The following is a 24,097-nucleotide window of genomic DNA, read 5'->3' on the forward strand; positions in this document are numbered from 1 at the left end:
GGAGGAGGCCTCTGGATGCTTTTGAAAAGGCAGTTCTTTAAAAGGAAATATAGTAGAAACAGCATGTACTCTGGGCTAAAATCCCAGTCTGATACTTAGAAGCTGTGTGACCTCGGACAGGTAACTTCTCCAAGCCTCAATTTTTTTCATCTATAAAATACAAGTAATATCCATCCTATAGAGATGCTCAGTGAACAGTAGCTATAATAATAATACGATTGATACTAAATGCCAGGTCCTCTCCATCTCTGTTGCCTTATAAAAATTATAGCTCAGACAGGAGGAGCAAATATGTTATACTTTCATTTAATCCCTTTAGGGTTATCTGTACTCTCATCCTAGAAGGGAATCAAGTCTGAAAGTCTATCTAATGAGCAGATTTATCGGCCTGGGCCTACATTCTGCTATTCTTGGAGTGTGTCTCTAGTCCTGGTTCCAGTTCTCTAGCAAGAGGAAGGGACTGTTGTAAATGTCACATTGTGTCCAGGTGACTGACTGTCCTGGGGATTTTGTGTTGGTCTTTTTTCCTGGAAAGATTGTTTCCCTCTTTGGCCCAATGCTACTCTTTTTGACCCCATGATTTATCCCAGTTTCAGGGACTGATTTGGGTCTTGCTTTGACAGGTGAATCTGTTCACCTGGCTTTGTGCCAGCTCTGTCTTTAAGGAATTGGTCTTCTCATTTTAGGAATATCTCAGGAGAATCTATAACTAGCTTACATAGGTTCAGCCAGAGAGTCACAGTTAAAATTTTGTAGAAACCTGAGAAGACAAACCATAGTCTCTTTCTAGACTCATCTTTTTCTTCTTGATGATTTTAAAGTGCATTTTAAGTTGTGAATACTGTTTCTTTCAAGGGTATGCATCATTTTCTCTCTGAGGTGTAAGTTAGCGTAGCACATCCATAGCACACTAGTACCCTTCCGACTCACGTGAATGGATCAAACGGATAGAATGACATGATCTCCCATCAATAAACTGCTCCCCACATCTAAATGTCTCCCCCAATCAAGTAGTGTGCCAGTGTCTCTGGCACTGTTGTGCTTGACCCCCTTTTTCCTTCTCGTTTAAGCAGTCAAGACATATAGGAAAGGCAGAGCTCTCTGTATCATCTCTTGGGCTTGATGAGATCGACTCCTTTCTTTCAGGCCAACAGGAAGCTTTCTGTTAGCCCCACCTTCCTTCCTTTCCGTCACTAATTCTCCTTATACTGTGGCTCGTCCAGGATGATGGTTGCCCAAGATGTGCCCCTTAGATTTGCGAGAAAATCTTCTTTCTGCTCCTTGGTCACACAGCCCTTTAATGTTAGTATTTACTCTCCTTGTTCTGTAAGTATAGGCATTGGCAGTCTTAGCCCTATTACCTCCAACCCTTCCTCCCATCCTTCTCCTCTTGTCAGCTCATATTTTTGGTCTGTTTTAGAATACAAAACCTGTGACCTTCATAGCAGCTGGGCCCTAGGCATTCATTTTCTCCAGACCTGTAAATCGCTCTTCCCAATGGGCACTGGGGCTTTCGGGAGCCTGGGGATTAAAGGAGCCGTGACCGGCTTCTCCCCACCACCACCGGTCTGATTGCAGGTCATGAACATGCAGTGCACGGGGAACCTGGACCTGAGTCCCTTGCGGGGACGGCGCCGCCGGAGGTCAGGAGACCTCCCCCGGCCTTCCCCCGCCATCGGCCTACAGCCCCGGGCTGTGTCCACCACTCACCTGGCGTCCTGCACACAGGTGGCCCTCCCTACCTCGTCTTCCTTTTTTGCCTCTGTCTTTGCCTTTTGGGACTTAGGGACTCAGAACGCTGTTTAGGAAGGGGGTGTATGTATGTTGGGGGCTGTATGATTGGACCCTTATGGGCCTTTTACATATCTGTTTCATGTCTCCAGGAGTGGCGGGGAGGGCTTCTTGGTTCAAGTAAGAAACTGAGTATGGTTGCCATAGCCAACAGCTGTCCCACAGAAAGAAGAGAGGGTGGCCAGATTTTACTTCTTATTGTGGCTGAGCTATTGTGATTGGCTTTCTGAGTCCTGTGGAGGGATTGATAAGATTAAGGAACCCTGCTCTGCTGAGACCCGAGAATGGTTGAATAATGATTTCTCAGATTTGGGATGGGAGGGCTGTGAGGACAGCCATATTGGAAATAGAAGTGCCTTCTAGTATAGGGTTCCCCAGACAGTTCCCTCTGCAAAGTATACTTTTCATTCCCTTTCTTCTATCCCCATAAAAATCCTTTGGTTCTTCCAAACTTTCTGACATTGCTTGGCTTTTGTAGGGGCAGGAATTCAAGACCTGGGTTTTAGACTGCTGTGCTAAAGTGGCAAAATGGTAACACAGAGTCCTTTTTCCCCAGGTGCTTTCTGAGACTTCATCCTCTAGGCCTGGTGGCTACCGGCTCTTTTCATCTTCACGGCCACCGACAGAGATTAAGCAGAGTGGCCTAGGTATGGTTTTCCAGCGTCCCTCACCTATTGTTGGGAAGGGGTGTCTGTCTGTTTTTCAGAATTGTATTGTGGGAATTGGGGTCATGAAGTCAGTGGAATTGTCAGGTGGGGCTAGGGAGGATGAATTGGGAGAAGCCATGTTTAGGTGTGAACTTTGGTCCCACATGACTGTTTCCATTCCAGGAAGGTGTTTTCTATACCAACCCCCATTCCTCTGACTGAAGAGCTTTTTTCTGGCTTCCCCTCTCATTCCTTATCTGTCCCTCCAGTTTAGCCCAGACCTTAAGTGGCCTTGGAGTCTCTGAATCTTCAGAGTTATCAGAGACAGAGCTATAAATAGAGGTAACCCCCCCATAAGTGTCATATTCCTCATTTGGAGAATTGTGCTATGTTTTTCTCTAAGACCTGTGTTTAGTACATCCCTGCTCTGGCCCCTCCTACCTCCATGCCCTTCCCTTCATCCTTTCCTAATCCTGTAATTTTTTTTCCTTCCTTCCTGAAAATTGAGGGACAAATCTGAGACTGGTATAGTGGCAGAGGCTTCTCTCAGGACTTTGAGGGAATGTCTCTTGATTTTTTTGATTCCTGGAGAGGGGTGGAGAACATCATTCAACCTTTCCTAAGAACACAGACTGCAGGAAGGACCAAGCCTCAGAGGGTATTGTATTTTTTGGGAGTGGGGAGTGGACCTTGGGAGGGGCTATCTTTGAACACAGTGCCTTGTGAGCCATGAACTAGAACTGGCAGTTAGGGACAATTGTGCGGGGTCTGGACTTGGTCCCCTGGCTCTTTCTATCTTGTCCTATTAGTCTTTCCATGTAGCTCTTTTCATTTTTCTGTTACCTTTGTCCTTGGCACCCAATTTCTCGGCCCCCACATAGTCAGCATTTGGACCAGAAAAGGGAGGGAGGTTTTGATAACTTTCCAGGCTAATTTTATGGGAGTAGGTTGCCTTCTAGATCCCCAAAATAAGTAGATGGTTTGGGACATGAAGAATAAATGACATGTATAGGCATGCGATATGGACTTCTCGTCCCAGAAGTCCCAGTAAAGGGTAGGTTTCAGGTAAGCTGGAAAGGAGCATAGCTGTGTCTGGCCCAGTGAAGTGAAGTGCTGTCCAGAACAAGGCAGAGGTATGGACATGTGGTTGACAGATGGTGGTGGTAAGGTGGAGACCACCCTCTGAGATGGTCTAAGGACTGGGCAGGCCAGATTAGCAGGATGCCACCAGAAAATTATTTAGTGGAGGAAGTAAATGTGGAACAAAGCTTCAGGTGGTCTGGGATAGAGCCAGCTAGTTTCAGTTTCTCTGAAGAAAAACAGACATATTTAGCAATCCTTATTACTCTCTGAAACCCCATTCTAGAGCCTTGTGAGCATGAAAGGTAGAAGCTACTGCATAGGTGAGCAGTCCTAAATTCCAGGGTGGAGATGATCAACCATCTGAGCTTCTTGATTTCTGTGGTGACCCTGAAATGCTGGGACCCCTGAACCCATGGCCCCTTCTTTGTGGGCTCAAAGGAAACTGACCTCCTCTCCACTTTATTCATCTCCCCTATGAAGGTTAAGTTTCCAAACCAAACCCAGGGTCTTGGCTAAGATGGATTTGGAAGTACAGAGGCAAATCCCACAAACGTGGGGGGCAGACTTGTTTCTTCCTTCCCTTTCTGTCCTCATGGGCTATAGTAGGAGACAGGAGTACTCTTACTCAGATGTTTGTGACAGTGACTGGCTTGATTTATTTGCTTCAGAGATTTTTCACGTTTTGTTTACTCCTCTGATTGGCCATAGAGTTCTCTTTGCTTTCTTTGAACTTATGTGTGTGGGCATCTGGCTTTGAGCATAGAGCTTACAAAACAATAAACTTTTGAGAGCAGAAAAATACATGTCTTTTTTGTTGTTTCCTGCTCACCAGGTCCTCCTCCTTAGTAGGGTGCTCAGCACATAGTAGGTATGCTTTATATATAATCACCTGAGTCGTCACATGCCTTTCAATTTGTGTACATCTTCCCTTCAGAAACAACAACCTGTTTCTTCTTGATGAAAATATAATTATTTCTTTTCCAAGTGAACACAGTTGGTCCTCAGAGTCGGGAGACCTGGATTCTAGTCCAGTTCAGCTCCTAACAAACTGTATGACCTTGAGCAAATGAGATCCCTTTTTTTAGAGTCACTTCCAGGTTTAAAAATTCAGTGAGTCTCATACTTTCTTTCTTAGGAAAGGTAAAAAAAAAAAAGCCTGAAGGAAGATATAAGGGAGGGAGTGTTGGGTGAAAAACCTGGGAAGAATCGGAACTTCTGAGAACTTGGGATTTGAGCTGAGCACTCAAAACCTAATCTCCAGCTTCATTCAAAGTTCTTTCCTTTTCAACCTATGAGGGACTAGATTTCTGGGTTCTTCAAACCCTGTATCTAGGGTAAGGAGCACTGCATCAAATCTAGGGAGATCTAGAGGGATTAGTTGTTCTTTCAACATTCCTAGAGCCATGTGGAGAGCTTAATCTATCCCTTTCAGTAGCTTTGAGTCCCCTAATATCACTAACCCTGCATTTGTAGTGCCCCATTGTACCTGCCATGTGGATCTTCCGGAGAATACCCACTTTGCTTGCCCAGTGTAGCTATGAACAGTAGTGAAAGCTGTTTGTGGTTATATGTAGTGGCCACATGATGGTGGCTCTGAATGGCGCTGTGTGTGTGTGTGTGTGTGTGTGTGTGTGTGTGTGTTATTTTCCTGTGTAGTCGTACGTACTTCTGTGCTAATGGCAGCTTTGCGTGGCTACTAATGCACTCCCGGCCTTGCAGGCTCACAGTGCACAGGGCTGTTCAGCACCACAGTGCTGGGGGGCTCGTCCAGCGCCCCGAATCTTCAGGACTACGCCCGCAGCCATGGCAAAAAGCTACCACCTGCCAGTCTGAAGCATCGAGATGGTATGTGGGTGGGCTTTGGGGGGCTATTCTTTCCTTCATTTGTCCCCCAGCAAGGACACAGCTCAAGAACTATTCATGCTTAAGATGGCACTGACATTGGTCTTACAACAAGTTTTATTCATCAATTATAGAGGGGAGAAGGAACCAAGACCCCATCCACCCCTCCATTTGCATTCCCTCTCGCCATATAAATACTACTTATTTATGCTTATCCCTTCATAACCTCCCACATACAGCCTTGCGGCATCAATTTACTCCACCTTCGTATTCTTTCCTGGATTCTGACCTGTAGGGCTAAGGACCAAGGAGGATGATCCATGGTCAGGAAGAATGCAGTGGAGCCTCATTAAAATCTAGGAAATCAGGGATGGGGAAGTGGCTCAGCCAAAGCAGGAAAGAGGATACGGAAAGCGATTGGGGGAAGGGGTGAACGTTTCTACAAAGATTGTATTTCCAAATGATCAGGAAGAGGATGTGGTGGTGAAATTAGTTCTGTTTGTGGGGCTGTATTGTGGTAGAGATGACCTGTGGATTCCTAAGAGGAGATTATCCCAAAGGAAAAGACTGAACTGTGGTAGTCAGGAATCTCAGGGTGGGGGTGGGAGCAGGTCATATACTAACTGTAAAGAACAGAATATACTGCTGGCAAATTCCAGACCAGAGGGTGGGGGCAGCGGTGGGTATAATCCCCATGATGTCTTTTCTCCCCAGAGTTCTTGTTTGTCCCGGCCGTAAAACGATTTTCTGTGTCATTTGCAAAGCATCCGACTAACGGTACGTTTGCTTCTGACTCAACATCATTCATCTTCACCATGTCACCTCCAGACACTTAACCTCTGAGTTCTGACACTGACTTTGCCTCTCCTTCCATTGTGTTAACACCCTGCTGTCTCTGAATGAACCACTCACTAAGTGTCCTCCTTGGGATATATTCTTGTGTGACAAACCTGAGCCCTGGCTGCAGCCTGGCTGCCCTATCCCTGTGGCAACTCAGGGTATTACTTCCATAGTTACCATCGTTACCATTGTGTCACTTTTTTTCGGCATCATCACCAAAACATTAATGAAACCTCGACCCTTTCCTATCACATGACTACTGGGCTTTGTATAAACATGGTAATGGTTCCCCTTCTTGGGAAGAGAATGGTATTTCCTATGTTATACCCATTTCTTCCTTTTTTCCCCACTGCTCCTCAACTTACATAACTTTGATCTCCCTGTTTTTTCTCCAACTCTTGTTGGAGCGGATGACTAGTTTATTTCCCACTGGAGCAATGCTGCAGTTCCCAGCTCCCGAGCCTACCCATAAGGACACTGGTCTTGAGTATATAGTTGCCCATCTCCATATTTCTCTCTCCTACCATTATGTGTACTTGGTGTGGCTCTTGTGCCCCTGACATCTGCTTTATGTTACTACTAACGTAGGGCCTGGCATAGAAAACAGGAGCCCAGATTGATCTGGGATAAAAGAAAGAAAGGAATAGGAAGTAGAAGGTAAAGGAAAAATAATCGTACCTCTAGTTTTTGCATGTGGTTTCTATGTAGCCCCAGCCAACTGATGGCATTGCTGTCTCAGAGAAGCTTGAAGTGAAGGGTTGAGATGTCTCTTGGGAATCTAGGGGAGCTAAGGAATGAATAATTTTTGAGAATATTGAAGAACTGGGTCTGCCCACCCTAAAGTGGGAGTGTTTAGAGATCCATGTAAACCCAAAATAGAAGGGCTGTGGTCTCTTTATAGGGTGTGGCAGGGAACCCAGGGCTTACTCACTGTTTTATCCTTTATGTCTTTGGTTTCTCTGTGCATTGTATCTTGTCTTCAAGATAAATCCAGTTTTGTTAGATATGGTTTTCTCCTATCCAAGAGCTGAGACCCCCTGAGGGAAGTAAAGTTAGCCTGGCATGTTGGCTGGAAAACCCTCCAGGTGCTGAGGCCCGGCTCCTCAGCCAGTGGCAGCTGCTAGATTTCAGCCCTGTGAGACCAGACATCTCCACTAGGCACTGCTGAAATCTCCCTAGCTTGTACTTGCTTAGTTTATATCCCCAACCCCACCCCAGCTCCCATTTTGTGCCTGTGACAGGAGCTCCCCTTTCAGAGTGGCATGGCTGTACGTACACATTTAGCTTCCAGCTCTTCTGGCCTTCATGTGCCGCAGTCATCTCCAGAGTAGGACCTCATGTAGCAACCCCAACCCCACAGCCTGGGACTGGCATTTAGGAGACCTGTTACTCAGGGTATAGACTATAGCACCAGGAACCTGGGCCTCTGAAATCCGAGCGAACAACATAGATCTCCTAGTTCTTAGGCTCGAGGAGAAAAGATCCAAATTCACAAAGCAGATCCTCAAACCTGTATATCTAATTCCCTGAAGCCTTGGTGAGCCGCCTCACCAGTTGAAGACAAGAATAATTAATTCTACCGAAAGGAGATGAGGGAGAAAGACCTGGATAATTCAGGTATAGTGTAGGAGAGCAAATTCAAGGTCTTCACCAACACCCTGCAAACTTCCTCATGGGTCTTCTCGCCTTTGTTGTTCTTGTACTTAAGCTTGGAGGCTATAGTGCTTGAGAAGCCAGAATTGGGGATCTGCCTATTGGCAACAGGAGGAATTTGGAGCTATTATGTCTCTTGCTGAAGACAATCTAGATTTAATTGGGCCATCAGGACAATAGGAAGGCTCTACCCCACGGCCAAAACTTACTTGACTGACCCAGCAATTACACAGTGGATGTGCTGCCTGCAATTGCTTGTGGCAGATGAGTCACAACAATGTGCCAACCTACCATCCTAGCATCACCATCTCCTTGCCATGATGTCTGGCTTTGAAATAGCAGCTGGCAAAATGACCTGGCTTTGGAAAGGAAGCAAGGCAATGCTGCCTCCTTGCTTTGGTGAGAGAGCATCTCTCAGCCCATTACTGCCTCTATTCCTGACAAATTTCTGTCACATCCTGTGACTACCACAAGTATACAAATATGGCCCATTACCAAACTGCATGCTAAACTCACCAAAGTAAACTAACATAGTGGAAAGAGACTGTGGCTCACCCGTGTCCAGAATGTCAGAGTGTGCCCATTGGATCTGCCAACCCCATTATCTTTAGGGACCCACACAACTGTCTGACATTTGGTATAGTTAGTACTTGGGTAGAGCTAAAACCTCTCCTGACATTTAAACTAAGGTCTCTGGAAATCCTGGTCTCTTGGGACCACCCTATGGAACCATTTCTGGTCTGGGAGTCCTGAGCAATCATCCTCAGCTACCTTGATCCTACCTTCTTTATACCAACATCCTGTCATCGGGTCTTAAGACCCATACCTAGTCCCCAAGATCTTTTCCCTACTGTTCTTCTTACACCCCCTTCCACATGCCTTTCACTGTCTTCAATCTTTTGCGTCTGAATTGCATATATCCACAAAGTTTTCCAAGCAGCTAATAGAATACGTGGATCAGGATTTAAGCTTTTTCCACTCACCAGCTGAACAAAGGGCAGTTGGACTCACCAGCAGTGGAAAGAAAATATAAAATTATATAACTTTTGGCTTCTATAAGGGATACAGTGTCTCCCAAGTCCTGAGATTTTTGCAGACATTTTTTTGAATCTGTATATTTGAACAAGAGTAATGGATGATTAGCCAATATTGGCATTTTTACATTTTTATTCCATTTTTTACTCTGTTTGAAAAGACGCTTACACCTAGTTTCCTGCCAATCTCCCATGCCAGCTGCCTAACACCCTATCTGTGGCTATCTTAGAGTCTGGTCTAGAGGGCCTGGCCCGAGCCTTTGGAGCGTTTTTAGCTTCATGCTTTATCTTGATACCCTGTATCATCCTTGATCTTCTTCTCTGAGTAACTGTGAATCTTTTTATCTCTATCTCAGCCTCATAAACACCTTTGTGTGAGAAGCAGGCCCTAACTAGAGTTTGTCTAAGAACAATCAGGGATACTGGAGCTCTAGTCAAGTTTCTCAAGCCACGGAACTGCCAGCTCACCCCTGTCCAGAATGATGTGACTTCTGTCTGCAAACACTGACTGAATTATGCTCAGTAAGAAAGGGGTGGGCCTTGCTGTACGATGAGGCCTCACTAGCCCCTTCTTTTAGATTCACTGCGTGATGCCAACACTCTTCTTCCCTGCAAGAGATGCCCCATGGCTCCGACCATCTCTGCTTCTCTCTTAGCTCCCCTTGGAGCTGAGTGGCTCCACTTCCCAGTAATGCTTGTGCCAGTCAGTGCCCCCCTCATTGTCTCTCCCTCTTCTCTTTCTTTATCTTTGTGCTTCCTGCCGTGGTGCCCCCACCCCCTCCAGAGCTGCTGGATGACCAGCACCCTGTGGTCCGGTTGCTGCGCAGTTTTTCCTCTGACTGCCCAGGGGGCCGGCCAGTCTCCTTGGATGCCACGCTGGCGCATCACCTGCACCAGTGCTCCTACCACCTGCGCCTCTTCCGGAACTGGCTGCGCTCAGGCCAGGATGACCCCGAGTGCCTCTACGGTACCCCCTGCCACCAAGCTGGCTGCTGCCACTACCCTGGCTGGGACTGACTGCTTTGCTTATTGCACTTCTGGCAGGAGAGCCAACCTGTTCCTTTCTCCTATTTACCCTAAGGTTACGTGACTTGCATTTAGTTGCTTGGATGGGATTGGGACCAGACTGCCTGATAGCTGTAGCATTGGCTGCTCATCCTTCCTCACTGCTTCCTAATGTTACCTGTTCCCAATTCTATTCAGCACAGGAGTAGTGTCTTGCCCTGGAATCTGTTCTTATCTTTATAACCCTCTGCTACCACCATATTCAAATCCAAGCATGTTTCTAGCCACTCTCAAGAGCTAGAGACTGTACCTCTCTTGCCCTCTTGCGCCTAGAGTACAGGGGGAAACTGAAGCAGAGAGGTCCCAATTGAATCCATAAAGCAAACAAGGGCCAGAGGTTAGAAGAAGGTCAGGTATAATTCTTTTGAGGTTTTAGTCGTTGGTGAACAGGAGGCTATGCCCTGCACAGATATTGCTGTCCTGCTTATCCTAAGTCCCTTTAAGGAAATGTAGAGGAGGCATAGGAAAGATTGGGGACTGAAAAAGTGGTTGGGATGTGTGCTTCTTGATTCTCCAGTGGGGACATATTTTTTCATCAACAAGCTCTGGGATTGGGTTACACATTTAGGTTTACCCTTCACCTTACCCAAAGTGGTGGACCTACACTGGAATTGTTGGGTTCAGAGCAGAGAACCAGTATTTATTCATTTTTCTAGGGGGTTTGCCTCATTTTCCTGATGGAATAGAGAAATCCTAACAAGTCTGGGGTCTTCCAGTGAGAGCAGAAGGGAGAGCCTTTGATGTGATGGAAATGACCAAGAAAGAACTTCCATTCTCCAGCCTGTTCATGCATGTGATTTTCCTGGGCTGAGCTCCATATGTATTGCATGCCCTCCAGCTTGCTTCCACATATTCTAGCCTTTCTACCCATATCTTAAATCTGCATGAACCCCCTCTCCTATTCCATGCCCTCCTCCTTAATCCGGTCCTCTTGTACATGATCCCTGAAGTCTGCTGTTTCTTCCAAGCTCCATGACATCCCTACTTCATTTAGACCTACAATTTCACCCCTTACCTCTGGACCTTTGTTTTATTCCCCCAGAAAGTGCAAGAGCAATGTAGATCCCTATTGGGATTCTGTTGATTTTTCCATGGGACATTGCAGGCTCTCCATAGATAGGATGAGAGGTGATTTGATTCACCTGGAGGGCTTACCAGGTAGACATTTTAGGAAATCTGGAAGTGACAGAAATAGACTCCTGTTGGGGCTCTAAAGAGTTCCCTTTCCTGAGAATCTTGGATACCCCACACTCCAGAAGCCACGGACTCTCCTGATGGCTTTCAGGGACTCTCTATGCTTCCTTGGCCAGTTGGGGTATATTTGGCAGGAATAATATTGACTTTACCCATCTCTTTTCTAACAGGATTTGAAGGGTGCTCCATGGTGCCTACTATCTACCCCCTGGAAACACTGCATAATGCCCTTTCCCTGCGTCAAGTGAGTGAATTCTTGAGTAATGTCTGCCAGCGCCACACTGATGCTCAAGCACAGGTATCTGCAGGTATGGAGAATACCCTTATCTTGTACCCCCATCTCTGCCCCCACTCCCATGCTTCCTAGAACATGAGTAATAAATTAAAAAGATAGGGACTCCAAAAATACACAGAAGTAGACTTGAAAATTTTGTAATTGCACAGACCAACTCAAAATCATAGAAATACCACTCCTTCTCAAGTTAATTTATAAATTTAGTGTGATCCCAATAAAAATTCTGCTGTTTTACTAAAGTGAAACAAATTGATTCTGAAGATCTCATTGAAAAATAAACAAGCAACAAAAGCCAAGAAAACCTTGGAAAGAAAAGCAGTGAAGGGGTACCAGTCCTACCAGATTTTAAAACATTCTATAATAACCACAGTATAGTATTGATGCATGACTAGACAGAGATCAATCAAACAAAATAGAAAATCTAGAAATAGATGAAGTTAGCATTTCAAAATACTGCAGGAAAGATAGACTTTTTAATAAATGGAGTTGGGAAAACTGAATAGTCATTTGATGAAAATTGAATCCATACTTTATGCTATATGCCAGGATAAACTCCATGTAGATCACAGATCTAAATGTAAAAATTAAACTATGCAGTAGGTAGCTCCAAGGGCTTGTCCTTCCACAGAAACACCCAAAAAATCAAGCAGAAGCTGTCAGAACTCTGGAAAATAGTCAAAGGTTTGCAGCAACCAGGAAGATTTTGAATCAAGAAAGAGGTAACCTAAAAATGGCAGGAAGCTTTCCAGTATTTTTACTTGGCCTTCTCTCACACCTCTCCCCACCTTGGCAGCAGTCTTGAAGGTGGTAACCCATGTTCTTAGTGTGGGACCCTGGTCCCTGTTTCCAGAGGGAGTAGAACAGACCTATGCTCAAAGAACTGTGTTTGTCTATTCTAACTTGTCTGTGAGCTACCTGAAGGACTGACACAAGGTGCTTACCTTTGTTTCACCTAATTTGGAACTCACATAGCTCAGAAAAGTGGCTATGCAGAGGGTATTTCTTGAAAATATTGTAAGGCAAATGAACAACATGCTATCTGGGGCAAAACATTATAGTTGCGGTAAACTATAGACATTACTAAAAGCCTGGGAGGGAAACCAGGAGAGAGTTTCTTTAGGAAATTAGGGCATTCAAAAGCACCCACATATATTGGGGAATTAGAAAGCCATGCACATGCCTAGGGAAGGACACATGAACACAAAAGACATGAGAATACCCTAATCTTTCACCTCTGGCTGAACTCTAGACTCAGCACAAGTGGGGAGAGAAGGCTAAGGGGCCATTGTAAACTGTCTGGCTAAGTGTTGAAGGAGTGCCTCAACATAAAAACAATCTGCAAAGACTGAGAGAGCTCCTTTCCCCACCCCTCCCTTCTACTCCTTTCCCTCCCTCCCATCTTCCTTTTCTTGTTCCTGGCACATTCAAGGAAATCCTTGTCAACATACTAGCTGAACATAAACTAAAGGAACAGAGACTTCAGACACCACACATGATAAAATAGACTTCACAAAAATAGTCTGGAAAAATCACTAAATAGCTACAGACCACAGCAAACAATAAAAACAAACCCCAAGGAGGGGGGGTAATCTGATTTTCAGAGTTAACACATTATAATACTCAAAATATCCAATTTTCAACAAAAAATTATAAAATATGCAAAAACACAAGACAGTGTGGTCCATTCACAGATGAAATTAACAGAAATGCTCTTTGAAGAAACACAGACATTAGATTAACTAGACAAAGATTTTAAATCAGGAAAGGAAACCAGGGACAAAGAACTACAAGAAATCGGGAGACTGTCTCAGCAAATGGAGAATATCATTAAAGAGATAGACAATATAAAAAGGAACCAAACAGAAATTCTGGGGCTGAAAAGTATAATAACAGAAATGAAAAATTTCCTAGAGGATTTCTTAGATTTGAGCAGCCAGAAGAAAGAACTTAAAGGTAGGTCATTTTTAAAATATCCAGTTGAAGAGGAGAAAGAAAAAAGAAGGAAGAAAAATAAACAAAGCCAAAGAGATTTGTGGGGCACCATGAAATATATCAACATATGCATAATGGGAGTCCCAAAAGGAGAAGAGATAGGTAGAAAAAATAATTGAAGAAATAATGTCTGAAAACTTCTCAAATTTGGTAAAGACACAAATCTAATTTATACATCCAAATAGTTGAAAGATAAATGCAAAGAGCTTTGCAGTGGGACACATTATAATCAAATTGTCAAAAGACAGAGAAAATCTTGAAAGTAGCAATAAAAAAGCAACTTGTCAAAGAGAAGTCCTCTTTAATAAGATTAACAACCAGTTTCTCATCAGAAACCATAGAGGCCAGAGAGGCCAAAGTGCTAGAAGAAAAAAATTATCTACAAAGAATTCTATATCTGGCAAAATTCTTCAAAAATGAAGGCAAAATTAAGAAATTCCCAGGTAAACAAAAGCTGAGGGAGTTTGCCACTAGTAGACCTGCCCTATAGGAAATGCTTTAAAAGGAGACCTTTAGGCTGAAATAAAAGGACACTAGACAGTAACTTGAAGCCATACCAAAAAATTTAGAACTCTGGTAAAGGTAACTACGTTGGTAAATATAAAAGCCAGCATTATAGTATTTTGTTATTTGCAGCTCCTCTTTTTTTGATATATGAATTAACACACAAATAAATAAAACAATCGTAAGTCTGTGTTAATGGGCACACAATGTATCAAGATATAATTTGTGACAATAACAACATAAAGTAGGAACTGAGCTTTATAGGAGCAGAGTTTTTACATGTTACTGAAGCTATCCATTCAAACAAGCTTGTTATAAATTTAGGATGTTAATTGTAATTCCCATAGTAACCACTAAAAAAGTATCTAAAACATATATAGAAAAAGAAATAAGAAAGAAATCAAAATAGCTCACTACAAAAAAATCAGTTAAACACAACAGATGGCAGTAATGGAGGAAATGAGGAACAAAAAAGGTATATGACATACAGAAAATAAATAGTGAAATGGCAGTAGTAACCCCTTCCTGATCAGTAATTATTTTAAATGTAAATGAATAAAGCTCTCCAAACAAAAGGCAGGGATTGGCAGAATGGATTTTTTAAAAAATTATCTAACTATATGCTGTCTACAGGAGACTCTCTTTAGATCCAAAGACACAAGTAGGTTGAAAGTGAAAAGATAGAAAAATATGTTCCATGCAAATAGTAACCAAAGAAGTGGTGAGGTAAAGAAAAAATTGTCTTTAAGTCAAAAATTTTTACAAGACAGAGATAAAAGTTCAATTCATCAAGAAGATATAACAAGTATAAACATATACTCACCAAACAACAGAGCCCCAAATGTATATGAAGCAAACAGTGACAGAATTGAAGGGAGAAGTAGACAGTTCATTAATAATAGTTGGAGACATCAATACCCCACTTTTAATAATGGATACAACAAGCAGACAGAAGATCAGTAAAGAAACAGAGAACTTGAACAGCACTATAAGCTAACTAAACCTAGCAAACATATATAGAACATTCCACCCAACAGCAAAATACAGATTTTTCTTAAGTGTGCATTGAATATTCTCCATGATAGACCATTTGTCAGGCCACAAAAGAAGTATAAATAAATTTTGAAAGATTGAAATCATACAAAATATCCTCTCCATCCACAGTGAAATGATGCTAGAAATCAATAATAGAAGGAAAACTGGAAAATTGACAAATAAAGTGGAAATTAAACATCATAGTCTTAAACTATCTATGGGTCAAAGATCCATTGCAAGGGAAATTAGAATATACTTTAAGATGAATTAAAATGAAAATGCCACATACCGGAAGTTATAGGATGCAGCAAAATCAGTGCTAAGAGAGAATTTATAACTGTAAACACCTACATTTAAAAAAGAAGGATCTTAAATCAAAAACCTAACTTTATACATTAAGGAACTAAAGAAAGAAGAACAAACTAAACCCAAAGCTAGCAGAATGAGAGAAATAATAAAGATTAGAACAGAGATAAAGGAAATATAGAAAAACAATAGGAAGAATCAACAAAACCAAAAGTTGGTTCTTTGGGGGAAAAAATCAACAAAATTGACAAACTTTTAGCTAGACTGACTAAGAAAGAGAGAGATGATGCAAATAATTAAAATCAGGGATAAAAGCAGGTATATTACTACTGACCTTACAGAAATAAAAAGGATTATAAGAGAGTATTATGAACAATTGTATACCAACAAATTAGATAACCTACATAATTGAAATGGACAAATTCCTAGAAACATACAAACTACAAAACTGATGCAAGAAGAATTAGAAAATCTGAACATACCTATAACAAAGGAAAAGATAGAATCAGTAGCAAAAACCTCGCAACAAAGAAAAGTCCAGGATCAGATGCCCTCACTGGTGAATTCTACCAAACATTTAAGAGTTTACCCCAATTCTTCTCACACTCTTCCAAAATTTAGAGAAGGAAACATTTTTATGAAGTCAGCATTTCCCTGATACCAGAGCCAGACAAAGACAGCATAAGACAACTATAGACCAATATCCCTTATGAATATAGAGGCAAAAATTCTCAACAAAATACTAACAAACCAAATCCAACAGCACATTAAAAGAATTATACTCCATGCCTAAGTGAGATTTACTTCAGGAAAGCAAGGGTGATTCAACATATGAAAATCAGTCAGTATTTTATTAATGTTTTACATAATAGAACAAAGGAGAAAAAAAACAATTGATGCAGAAAAGCATTTGGCAAAATCCAACACCCTTTCCTGATAAAAGCACTCAGCAAACTAGGAATAGAAGGGAACTTCTTTAACATGATAAAGGGCATTTACAAACAATCCATAGCACACATCATACTCAATGGTGAAAGACTGAAATTTTTCCCTCCAAGATCAGGAACAAGACAAGGATGCCTATTTTCAGTACTGCAATTCAACATTGTACTGGAAGTTGTAGGAAGAACAATGAGGCAAGGGGAATAAAAGTATTCAAATTGGAAAGGAAGATGTAAAACTATCTTTTTGCAGAGGACATAGTCCTCTGCAAATAGTTAGGACATAGTCCTCTGCAAATAGTTAGGACATGGTTCTCATATTTGGAGAAAATGGCAAAGAAAAAGCCACAAACTACCAGAACTAACGAACAAATTCAGCAGAGTTGCAGGTACAAGATAAACTTACAAAAATCAATTGTGTTTCTATACACCAACGATGAACAGAAAGGAAATTAAGAAAACAATATCATTTATAATAGCTCCCAAAAGAATAAAATAACTGGGAGCAAATTTAACCAAGAAGTTTAAAGACTTGTACACTGAAAACTATTAAACATTGCTGAAATAAATTAAAGGAGACCTAAATGAACGGAAAGGCATTCCGTGTTCATGTAGAAGACATAATATTGTTAAGATGGCAATACTTCCTAAAGTGATCTGTTGATTAAATGCAATTTCTATCAGAATTCCAGTGCACTTTTTTTTTTCAGAAGTGGAAAAAGGTTTTTTTGCAGAAGTGGAAAAGCTGACCCTCCCCAAGTTCATAGGGAAATGCAAAGGGGCCTGAATAGCAAAAAGATTCTTGACAAAGAAAAACAAAGTTGAATAACTCACACTTTCTGATTTTAAAACTTAATACAAAGCTACGGTAATCAAAACAGTGTGATACTGCCATAAAGATAAACATATAGACCAAAGGAATAGAATCTAGAATCCAGAAATAAACCCACACTTCTATGGCCATTTGATTTTCAACAAGGGTGTCAAAACCAAAAGGGGGGGGGAATAGTCTCTTCACTAAATGGTGCGAACAACTGGATAGCCACATGCAAAAGAATGAAGATGGACTCCTACTTCACACCATATACAAAAATTAACTCAAAATGGATCAATGACCTAAATATAAGAACTAAAACTATACAACTCTTAGAAGACCTAAGATAAATCTTCATGACCTTAGATTTGACAATTGATTCTTAGACCAAAAACACAAACAACAAAAGAGAAAAATAGATATATTAGACTTTACCAAAGTTAAAAACTTTTGTGCATCAAAGGACATTACAAGAAAGCGAAAAGGCAGCCTACAAAAATGGAGAAAGTCGTGTATCTGATAAGGGTCCAGAACAATAAAAAGACAAACCATACAATTAAAAAATGGGCAAATAACTTGAATAGATGTTCCGCAAAGAAATACAAATAGGCAAGAAGCACATGAAAAGATGCTCACCCTCAGTAGTCACATGCAAATCAAAAGCCACAAGATACCACTTCACACCCCCTAGGATGTGAACCTCAGAAACATGCCAAGTGAAAGAAGCCTGACACAAAAAGTTACATATTGTATGATTCCATTTATATGAAATACCCAGAAGAGAGACAGAAAGCAGATTAGTGGTTTCAAGGGGTTGGGGAGGTAGAGTAGAATGAAGAGTGACTTTTTAATGGATATGGGTTTTCTTTTGGGGTGATGGAAATGTTTTGGAACTAGATTTAGGTGATGCACAGCATTGTGGGTGTGCTAAATGCTACAGAATTATACCCTTTAAGATGGTTAACTTGATGTTATGTGGATTTCACCTCAATTGAAAAAAATTAAACTATGCAAGTAGTAAAAGTAAACAGGGGTGGTGGTGATAAATTCTTTTTTTTCTAATTCTGACTCAAACTCAAATTTGGGAGACAATAGGACAAGATTCCTAAATGAAGCCATATAAACATGTTTTTTAAACAAGCAAAACCAATAGCAATATCATAAGCAAAGAAAATTTTGTTTTGCAATTTATATCACATAAAGGATTAATCATCCTAAAGTACAAAGAGCTCTTACATATCAATAAGGAAAAAACCAAAAGTGATTTAAAAAAAGAATAGTTTATGAAGAAAGAAATGTAGATGGCCATTATACATATGAAATGATGCTCAACCTTGATCATAAGAAATGTGCAAATTAAAACTGCTAAGATATCGTTTCTCACCTATTAGACTGGAAAAAATCCAAAGTCACTATGAAAAAAATAAATGGGGGACACTATTCTAGATTAAAAGAGACTTTGGAGGCATAATAAAATGCAACGCATTGTTCATGTTTGGATCTTACTCTAAAAGACATTTTGAGAATAATTGGAGGAAATTTGAACATAGACTGGATATTACATGATATTAGGATTTTTAATTTTGTTAAGTTTATTAATGGTATATGGGTAGGTAGGAAAAATTCCTTGTATTAAACATTTGGAAGTAAAAATATTTCATAATGTCTATCATTTATTTCGGAGAACTTCAGCATGAAGAAATAGACGAAATAAGTTTATCACAATGTTGACATGTATTAACGTGTTAAATATAGGAGGTGAGAGTATGGGTATTGATTGTACTAGTCTTTCAACAACTTTTAAAAAAATATTATTTGAAAATATTCATAATAAAAGTTTAAAATATTGAAAATAATTTGTGTGAAGAGTCTCTAGGATGCTCCTTCTCAACCTGAGGAAGTATAAGTTGGGTTTGACTTATGTTGAGAACCTGTGGCTCTTGGATTCTTCCTCATATGCTTCTTTTTTTTTCTTTCCTCTGTCTCCCCCACCTATCCAGCCCTCTTCGACTCTATGCACAGCAACCAGGCCTCAGATAGCCCGTTTTCTCCACCCCGTACTCTTCATTCACCTACTTCACAACTCCGGCAGCGCTCTGAGAAGCCCCCTTGGTGTAAGTAATCCTTCTGGAACTGCCAAAAGGGGTGGAGGAATTGGTGAGTGAGACCTGTCACATGAGGGAAACGAAGAGGACGGTGAAAAGACCAGGAATAACCAGTCAGGGAAGCAGTCTCATCTGCCTTTTCCAAGATGACGGGAGGGCCTGTTGACTGTCTCCTCAGCTCTGTCCCCCGTGTCCCCTCCATCTCATTGGAGAGGCTCCTAAAGATAGTGGTTGAGAGGGTCCTTTGGGGAAGAAAGGATGGAGACTTCATTCTCCTCAGATTCTTACTTGGTCTTTACAGCTTCCTCAAGGAAAGATGACTTAGGAGGAAACCTGGATATATAGAAAAGTTGGGAGGAGGAAACTAGAACCCGGTACTACTTTCTACGTATCTTTTCTCTCAAGTTGTCTGTTCTCAGTTGTTCGTTCAAGCTGAGATGCTACTTTTTCCCATCTCTTCTTTATAGTCTCTAGCCTATCACTAATTATCCTTGGTAACAGTGTAAACAACGGAGCCACAAGGAGTTCTTAGGGTAATTGTAGGGAGGAGGAGATCCCAGTGGTGGTCAGAGGGGAGATAGGGGCCAAAGACACCAGTGATAGGGCATCCTTTCCGTATTCATCCCGCTTCGAGGGAATAACAACTCAAACATGCCGTTCACTATTTTACTTGGATAGGACTTAGACAAAGATTCATATTTCAGCATTGGGGTAAACAGTTGTAGAATTTTGCCCTTATTCTTGCATTGTGTCTTGCATTGTGTCTTCCTGACGTCAAGAATTCTTCCCTTGAATTTCAGATTATCCTATACGCATCTTGCCATTGCCCCATTTTACCTCTGTCCTGTATTGTTTTTGGGTTCTATACCCGTCTTGTCCCTCTCCCACTTATATTTCTGTATGACCTCTTTGATTTGCCTGAATTAGACTACTAGCTGAATATTAGGGCTATGTCTATACTTGAGAGAATTTAGCTTACAGCTTTTTTTTGTTGTTGAAATCTTAGTATCAGGTGTGTAGCCTCATTGGTAAGCATTTTCTTTAAGGTCTGTCTCTCTGCCCTGAATAAGCCTTATTGTCTCAAAACTATGTTCCTCCTTTTTTTTTTTTTTTTCCTGCTTGAAGCATGCCTCCTGTGATCCTTTACAGAAAAGAGATAATGGGCATAACTTAAACGCAGTGAATGACTGAGCCTTTGCAGACTCAGGCTTTTAATCTTTCCAGGTTCTCTTTGATGACAAGATATTCAAATGTCCTCTGTTTCCAGAATATGTAATTGTTGCTATTATAGTGCTTTGGATATAAAGTTATAATACCATCAATAAGTATAATATGTACAAAGGGAAAAGTAGATTAGTCCCCTACTAGAGGTCAATGAAGAAGGAGAGGTTGGGGTAGGAATTGTCCCACAGTGTAATTGAAGACTGTAAGGCCTTCATTTTACTACTGTCGGGATCTGGGAAATTGGATTTTATATTTTCTATGTATATAATATCCACAAACCTGTAAAGTTGTTCCAGTACTTACAGGGTCTTAACTTTGAATCTATGGATGGATTTCAGGATAAAATCTGTGAACCCCAGGAATTATATGTAAAGATTAGTGTGAATATCCATATGTACATTTCTCTGAGAAGATAGTCCATGACTTTCATTAGTTTCAAAGGTCAGAAAGGTTAATTAAGAACTGCTGCCATTTAGGAATTCCATGGCGGTCCTCCATCTCCGGGTAAATCATTTTCCTTTCTACTGTTATGATTCACACGGTTTTGCTACATTCTTCTGCTTAGTTGTATCTTGGGCTATAAACAATGATTACCTCTGCCTCAAAAATATGTTGATTGCTTTAAAGAAATGATTCGTAACCAAAGATGGATCAAATTTAATTGGGAGTGTTTCAACAAAATATATTGCCCTCATCCCCCTCTCCACCCTACATCTTTACCCTAAACCTACAGAATTAGAATCTCTGGAGATGGAACCTGGAAATTTGTATGTTTTTAAAAAATTTCCCATAATTTTGATATGTAACCCTAATTATGAACCACGGGGATAAGTGTTCATGTGCTTGAAAGTATGAATGAGGGATCATGTGAATTTGGAATTGGGATAAGGATATATTTGTGAAGGAACTGGGTGAAATGGGCCTCAGTACTTGCTCCTAAAGTCTTAGATGTACCTGAGTTCTACTCCTGTAGTGTACATTAGGCCAGAGTAACAGTTTCTGAGCTGGGCTAACTTAGGAGTCTCTGCATAACTTAGAATTCAGACCGTCTTTCCCCAAGACATGAGGAATATAGGCCATCTATTCTGGCACCTGAAGTACGTATATAGAGTAGAGCCTACTGTTCCAGCTTGCCTGACTCGGTCTCCTGACTTTGCTTTACAGACAGCAGCGGCCCTTCCAGCACTGTGTCCAGTGCTGGTCCTTCCTCCCCTACTGCAGTGGATGGTAACTGCCATTTTGGCTTCAGTGATCAATCCTCCTTACGTTCACTTGTGAGTGAAGAACGGCAAAGCCTTGGGCTGTTCCAGGAGGCCCGTGGGAATGGGGCACAAGAGCTCCCCATAGAAGGGGAACAAGAGTCTTTTGAACCAAACCTGTCCCCACAGGAAGCACCTGTGGAGACCAGGCAGCCACGCCAGGAGGTTGCTGAGGAGGTCAGCCAGACATGCCAGCAGGTCCCTGACGTTAGCCAGCCGTGCCAGGACATCCTTGAAGAGGCCAGCCAGCCATGTCAGGAGGTCCCTGACAGCAGCCAGCCATGCAAGGAGACCCATGATGATGTTAACCAGACACTCCAGGAGGTCCCTCAGATCAGCCAGCCATACCAGAAAGCCAGCCAACTGTGCCAGAAAGTCTCTGAGGAAGCTTGCCAGCTTTACCAGAAGATCCCTGAGGAGCTCAGCCAGCCATGCCCGGAGTTCTCTGTGGAGGTTGGCAGGCTGGCCCCAGAGCCTTCTGCAATCAATCTGTTGTCTCAGGACATCCCTGAGGTTGATACACCATCGCAAGAGTTCCCTGAGGAGAGTGATGTGCAGCCCCAGGAGGTCCCTGAGGAGGTTAATCAGCAGTCCTGGGTGGTCCCTGAGGTGACTGACCAGCTGCCCAGAGAGGGTGTTCCCCAAGCCCAGCATCCATCTGGTGATCCAAACCTTCAGAGCCAGGCTCTAGCCCCTGACCAGAACTCACCTCTTCCACCAGCAACGTGTGATTAATCCTTTTCTCATTAGTGGTGTTACACTATACCAGCCATTTGAGCTAGCAACTTGTTCTGTTGGCTAACTCACCTGCCAGCGTAAGGCCTTGGATCTCACCAGAGGTGTCTGAGGAAGCAGTCCTCTTGGCATGAAGCATACCTGTGTCAGAGCTGGGCTTGGTACGGGGCCAATTTCACACTCAAAGCCGTCATTGACTCCTCACCAAGCCATTAGACTTGCATAGGATTTCCTTCAAGGGGTGGGCTGGTCTATCATTACCCAGCCTCCTCTGAGCATCCTAGGAAATCCCAGCTTGTTAAAGGAAATGCCTCTTAACTGCTGAAGACACCATCTGGGAACAGCAAGTGCAAAAGGGGACTCCGAGGTCTCCACTTTTCTGAGGGAACGCTCACAACCTCTCTGGGTACCCTTAGACCATATGTGCATTCAGGGGGACTCTGGTCTTTGCTTGCACTCCTCAGGTGGGCCCAGGATGGCTGTCTGAAATGTCTGGGAAAAAAAGGAGTCCCTTTCCCAAACATCCATCATGGCCACTAATCTTTAGACTGGGCTTATGGGTATTTCCATATCATCCCCAAGTGCCCCCTCTGCCCCAGTCCTGTTCTTTTGGGCAATAGCTCTGGAAAAATAGGTATTAGATTGCTGTGAACATTTCAGAGTGTTTACTTAAAATGCTCTGGGGGTTCTTGGCCAGTCTATGAAGCTGGGCCTCCTTTTGTTGTGGGGCTTTTTGGTTTAGGAGATGCTGTAGTAGAGAAAATCAGGTTCTATTTTAAGCAATCAGCAAAGATTGATATTGTACAGACATGTGCAAAGATTATACACACACACACACACACATTTCTGTAGTGCCAGGGACAGACTGGCCAAAGACCAAACACTCCAGCGTCCCCAAGAGGTTTGTACTTATATCGTGTCTTTAGGGCCAGGTGTGATTATGAAGCTTTTCCCAAAGATCTGGGGATGGGAATGGGGGTGGGTAGGACAGGTAATGTGGTCATTGGAGTGGGGGGGGCAGAACATTATGAGTGCTCAATAAATACGAAATAATGAGAATGGTAGTGGTGGTGATGTCTTCGTAAATTCAAGAATGAATATGACAAAGTTAATCACGTCTGTGACTGAATTAATCTGAGCCAGCCAAAAGCCTTTGTAGATGAGCAGGAACGGGCTATGAAAATCTAGAGGCATCCCAGGAGGTCCCTACTGTAATCAGCCCACCACCCTCTCTGCTTTAATAAGTCGTGTTGCGGGGGAGAGAGGTTATGTCTCTGTGAAGCACCGGGGGGTATACAATGTCTTCTCACCAGATCCCTGGAGTCACCCTCTTAATTTTTTACTCTGATGCTTTGGAGTATCAGGAAGTATTGACATAAAGGGGTTACGCTCTTTCATTACCCCCTTGACACCTTCACATTGGGAGAGCCCAGAACATTGGGAGGGCTGGCATATGCCCCTGCCCGGGTAGTCCCATTCACAACTTGGCTTCTTCTGACATACCCAGGACTATAAAGGGTTTCATCCACGAAAATCCTAACTGCACAGGTGAGATGTGTTTATACCCTCAATAGGCTCTGGATCTCTTAGGACCCCTCAGTTCCTTACCTCTGGTGTCACCCTATCCGAGGTATCTGCTGGTTATTTGGTGCTCAGCTCTTGACCCCGTGGTATGCAGATCCCCTTCCCAGGAGACCCTCTACTCCATTTCCCTCTCCCAAACCAAATGTATGTTCCC

The 24,097-nt window shown here is 42.3% G+C and overlaps 1 protein-coding gene across 31 annotated transcripts in view; it reads left to right on the forward strand.

The window, feature by feature from the left end:
• The window catches only part of PPIP5K1 (diphosphoinositol pentakisphosphate kinase 1), a 38,768-nt gene extending 15,350 nt beyond the window's left edge, over nucleotides 1-23,418 (forward strand). For 4 of the 31 annotated variants that reach the window (XM_019725351.2, XM_019725354.2, XM_019725352.2 and 1 more), the window contains 8 exons: nucleotides 1,579-1,728; nucleotides 2,348-2,438; nucleotides 5,241-5,366; nucleotides 6,078-6,140; nucleotides 9,675-9,857; nucleotides 11,320-11,457; nucleotides 19,037-19,150; nucleotides 21,530-22,499. In XM_019725351.2, the coding sequence (XP_019580910.2) occupies nucleotides 1,579-1,728; nucleotides 2,348-2,438; nucleotides 5,241-5,366; nucleotides 6,078-6,140; nucleotides 9,675-9,857; nucleotides 11,320-11,457; nucleotides 19,037-19,150; nucleotides 21,530-22,359 (1,695 nt within the window). In that variant the 3' untranslated portion in view covers nucleotides 22,360-22,499. Of the gene's footprint in view, nucleotides 1-1,578; nucleotides 1,729-2,347; nucleotides 2,439-5,240; nucleotides 5,367-6,077; nucleotides 6,141-9,674; nucleotides 9,972-11,319; nucleotides 11,458-19,036; nucleotides 19,151-21,529 lie in introns of those variants that run through there. The other 27 variants (XM_074327833.1, XM_019725360.2, XM_074327834.1 and 24 more) reach the window with 19 other exon arrangements.
• Nucleotides 23,419-24,097: the final 679 nt, after the last annotated feature.

Source organism: Rhinolophus sinicus, linkage group LG03 (assembly GCF_036562045.2).
Source record: "Rhinolophus sinicus isolate RSC01 linkage group LG03, ASM3656204v1, whole genome shotgun sequence".
Lineage (NCBI taxonomy): Eukaryota > Metazoa > Chordata > Mammalia > Chiroptera > Rhinolophidae > Rhinolophus > Rhinolophus sinicus.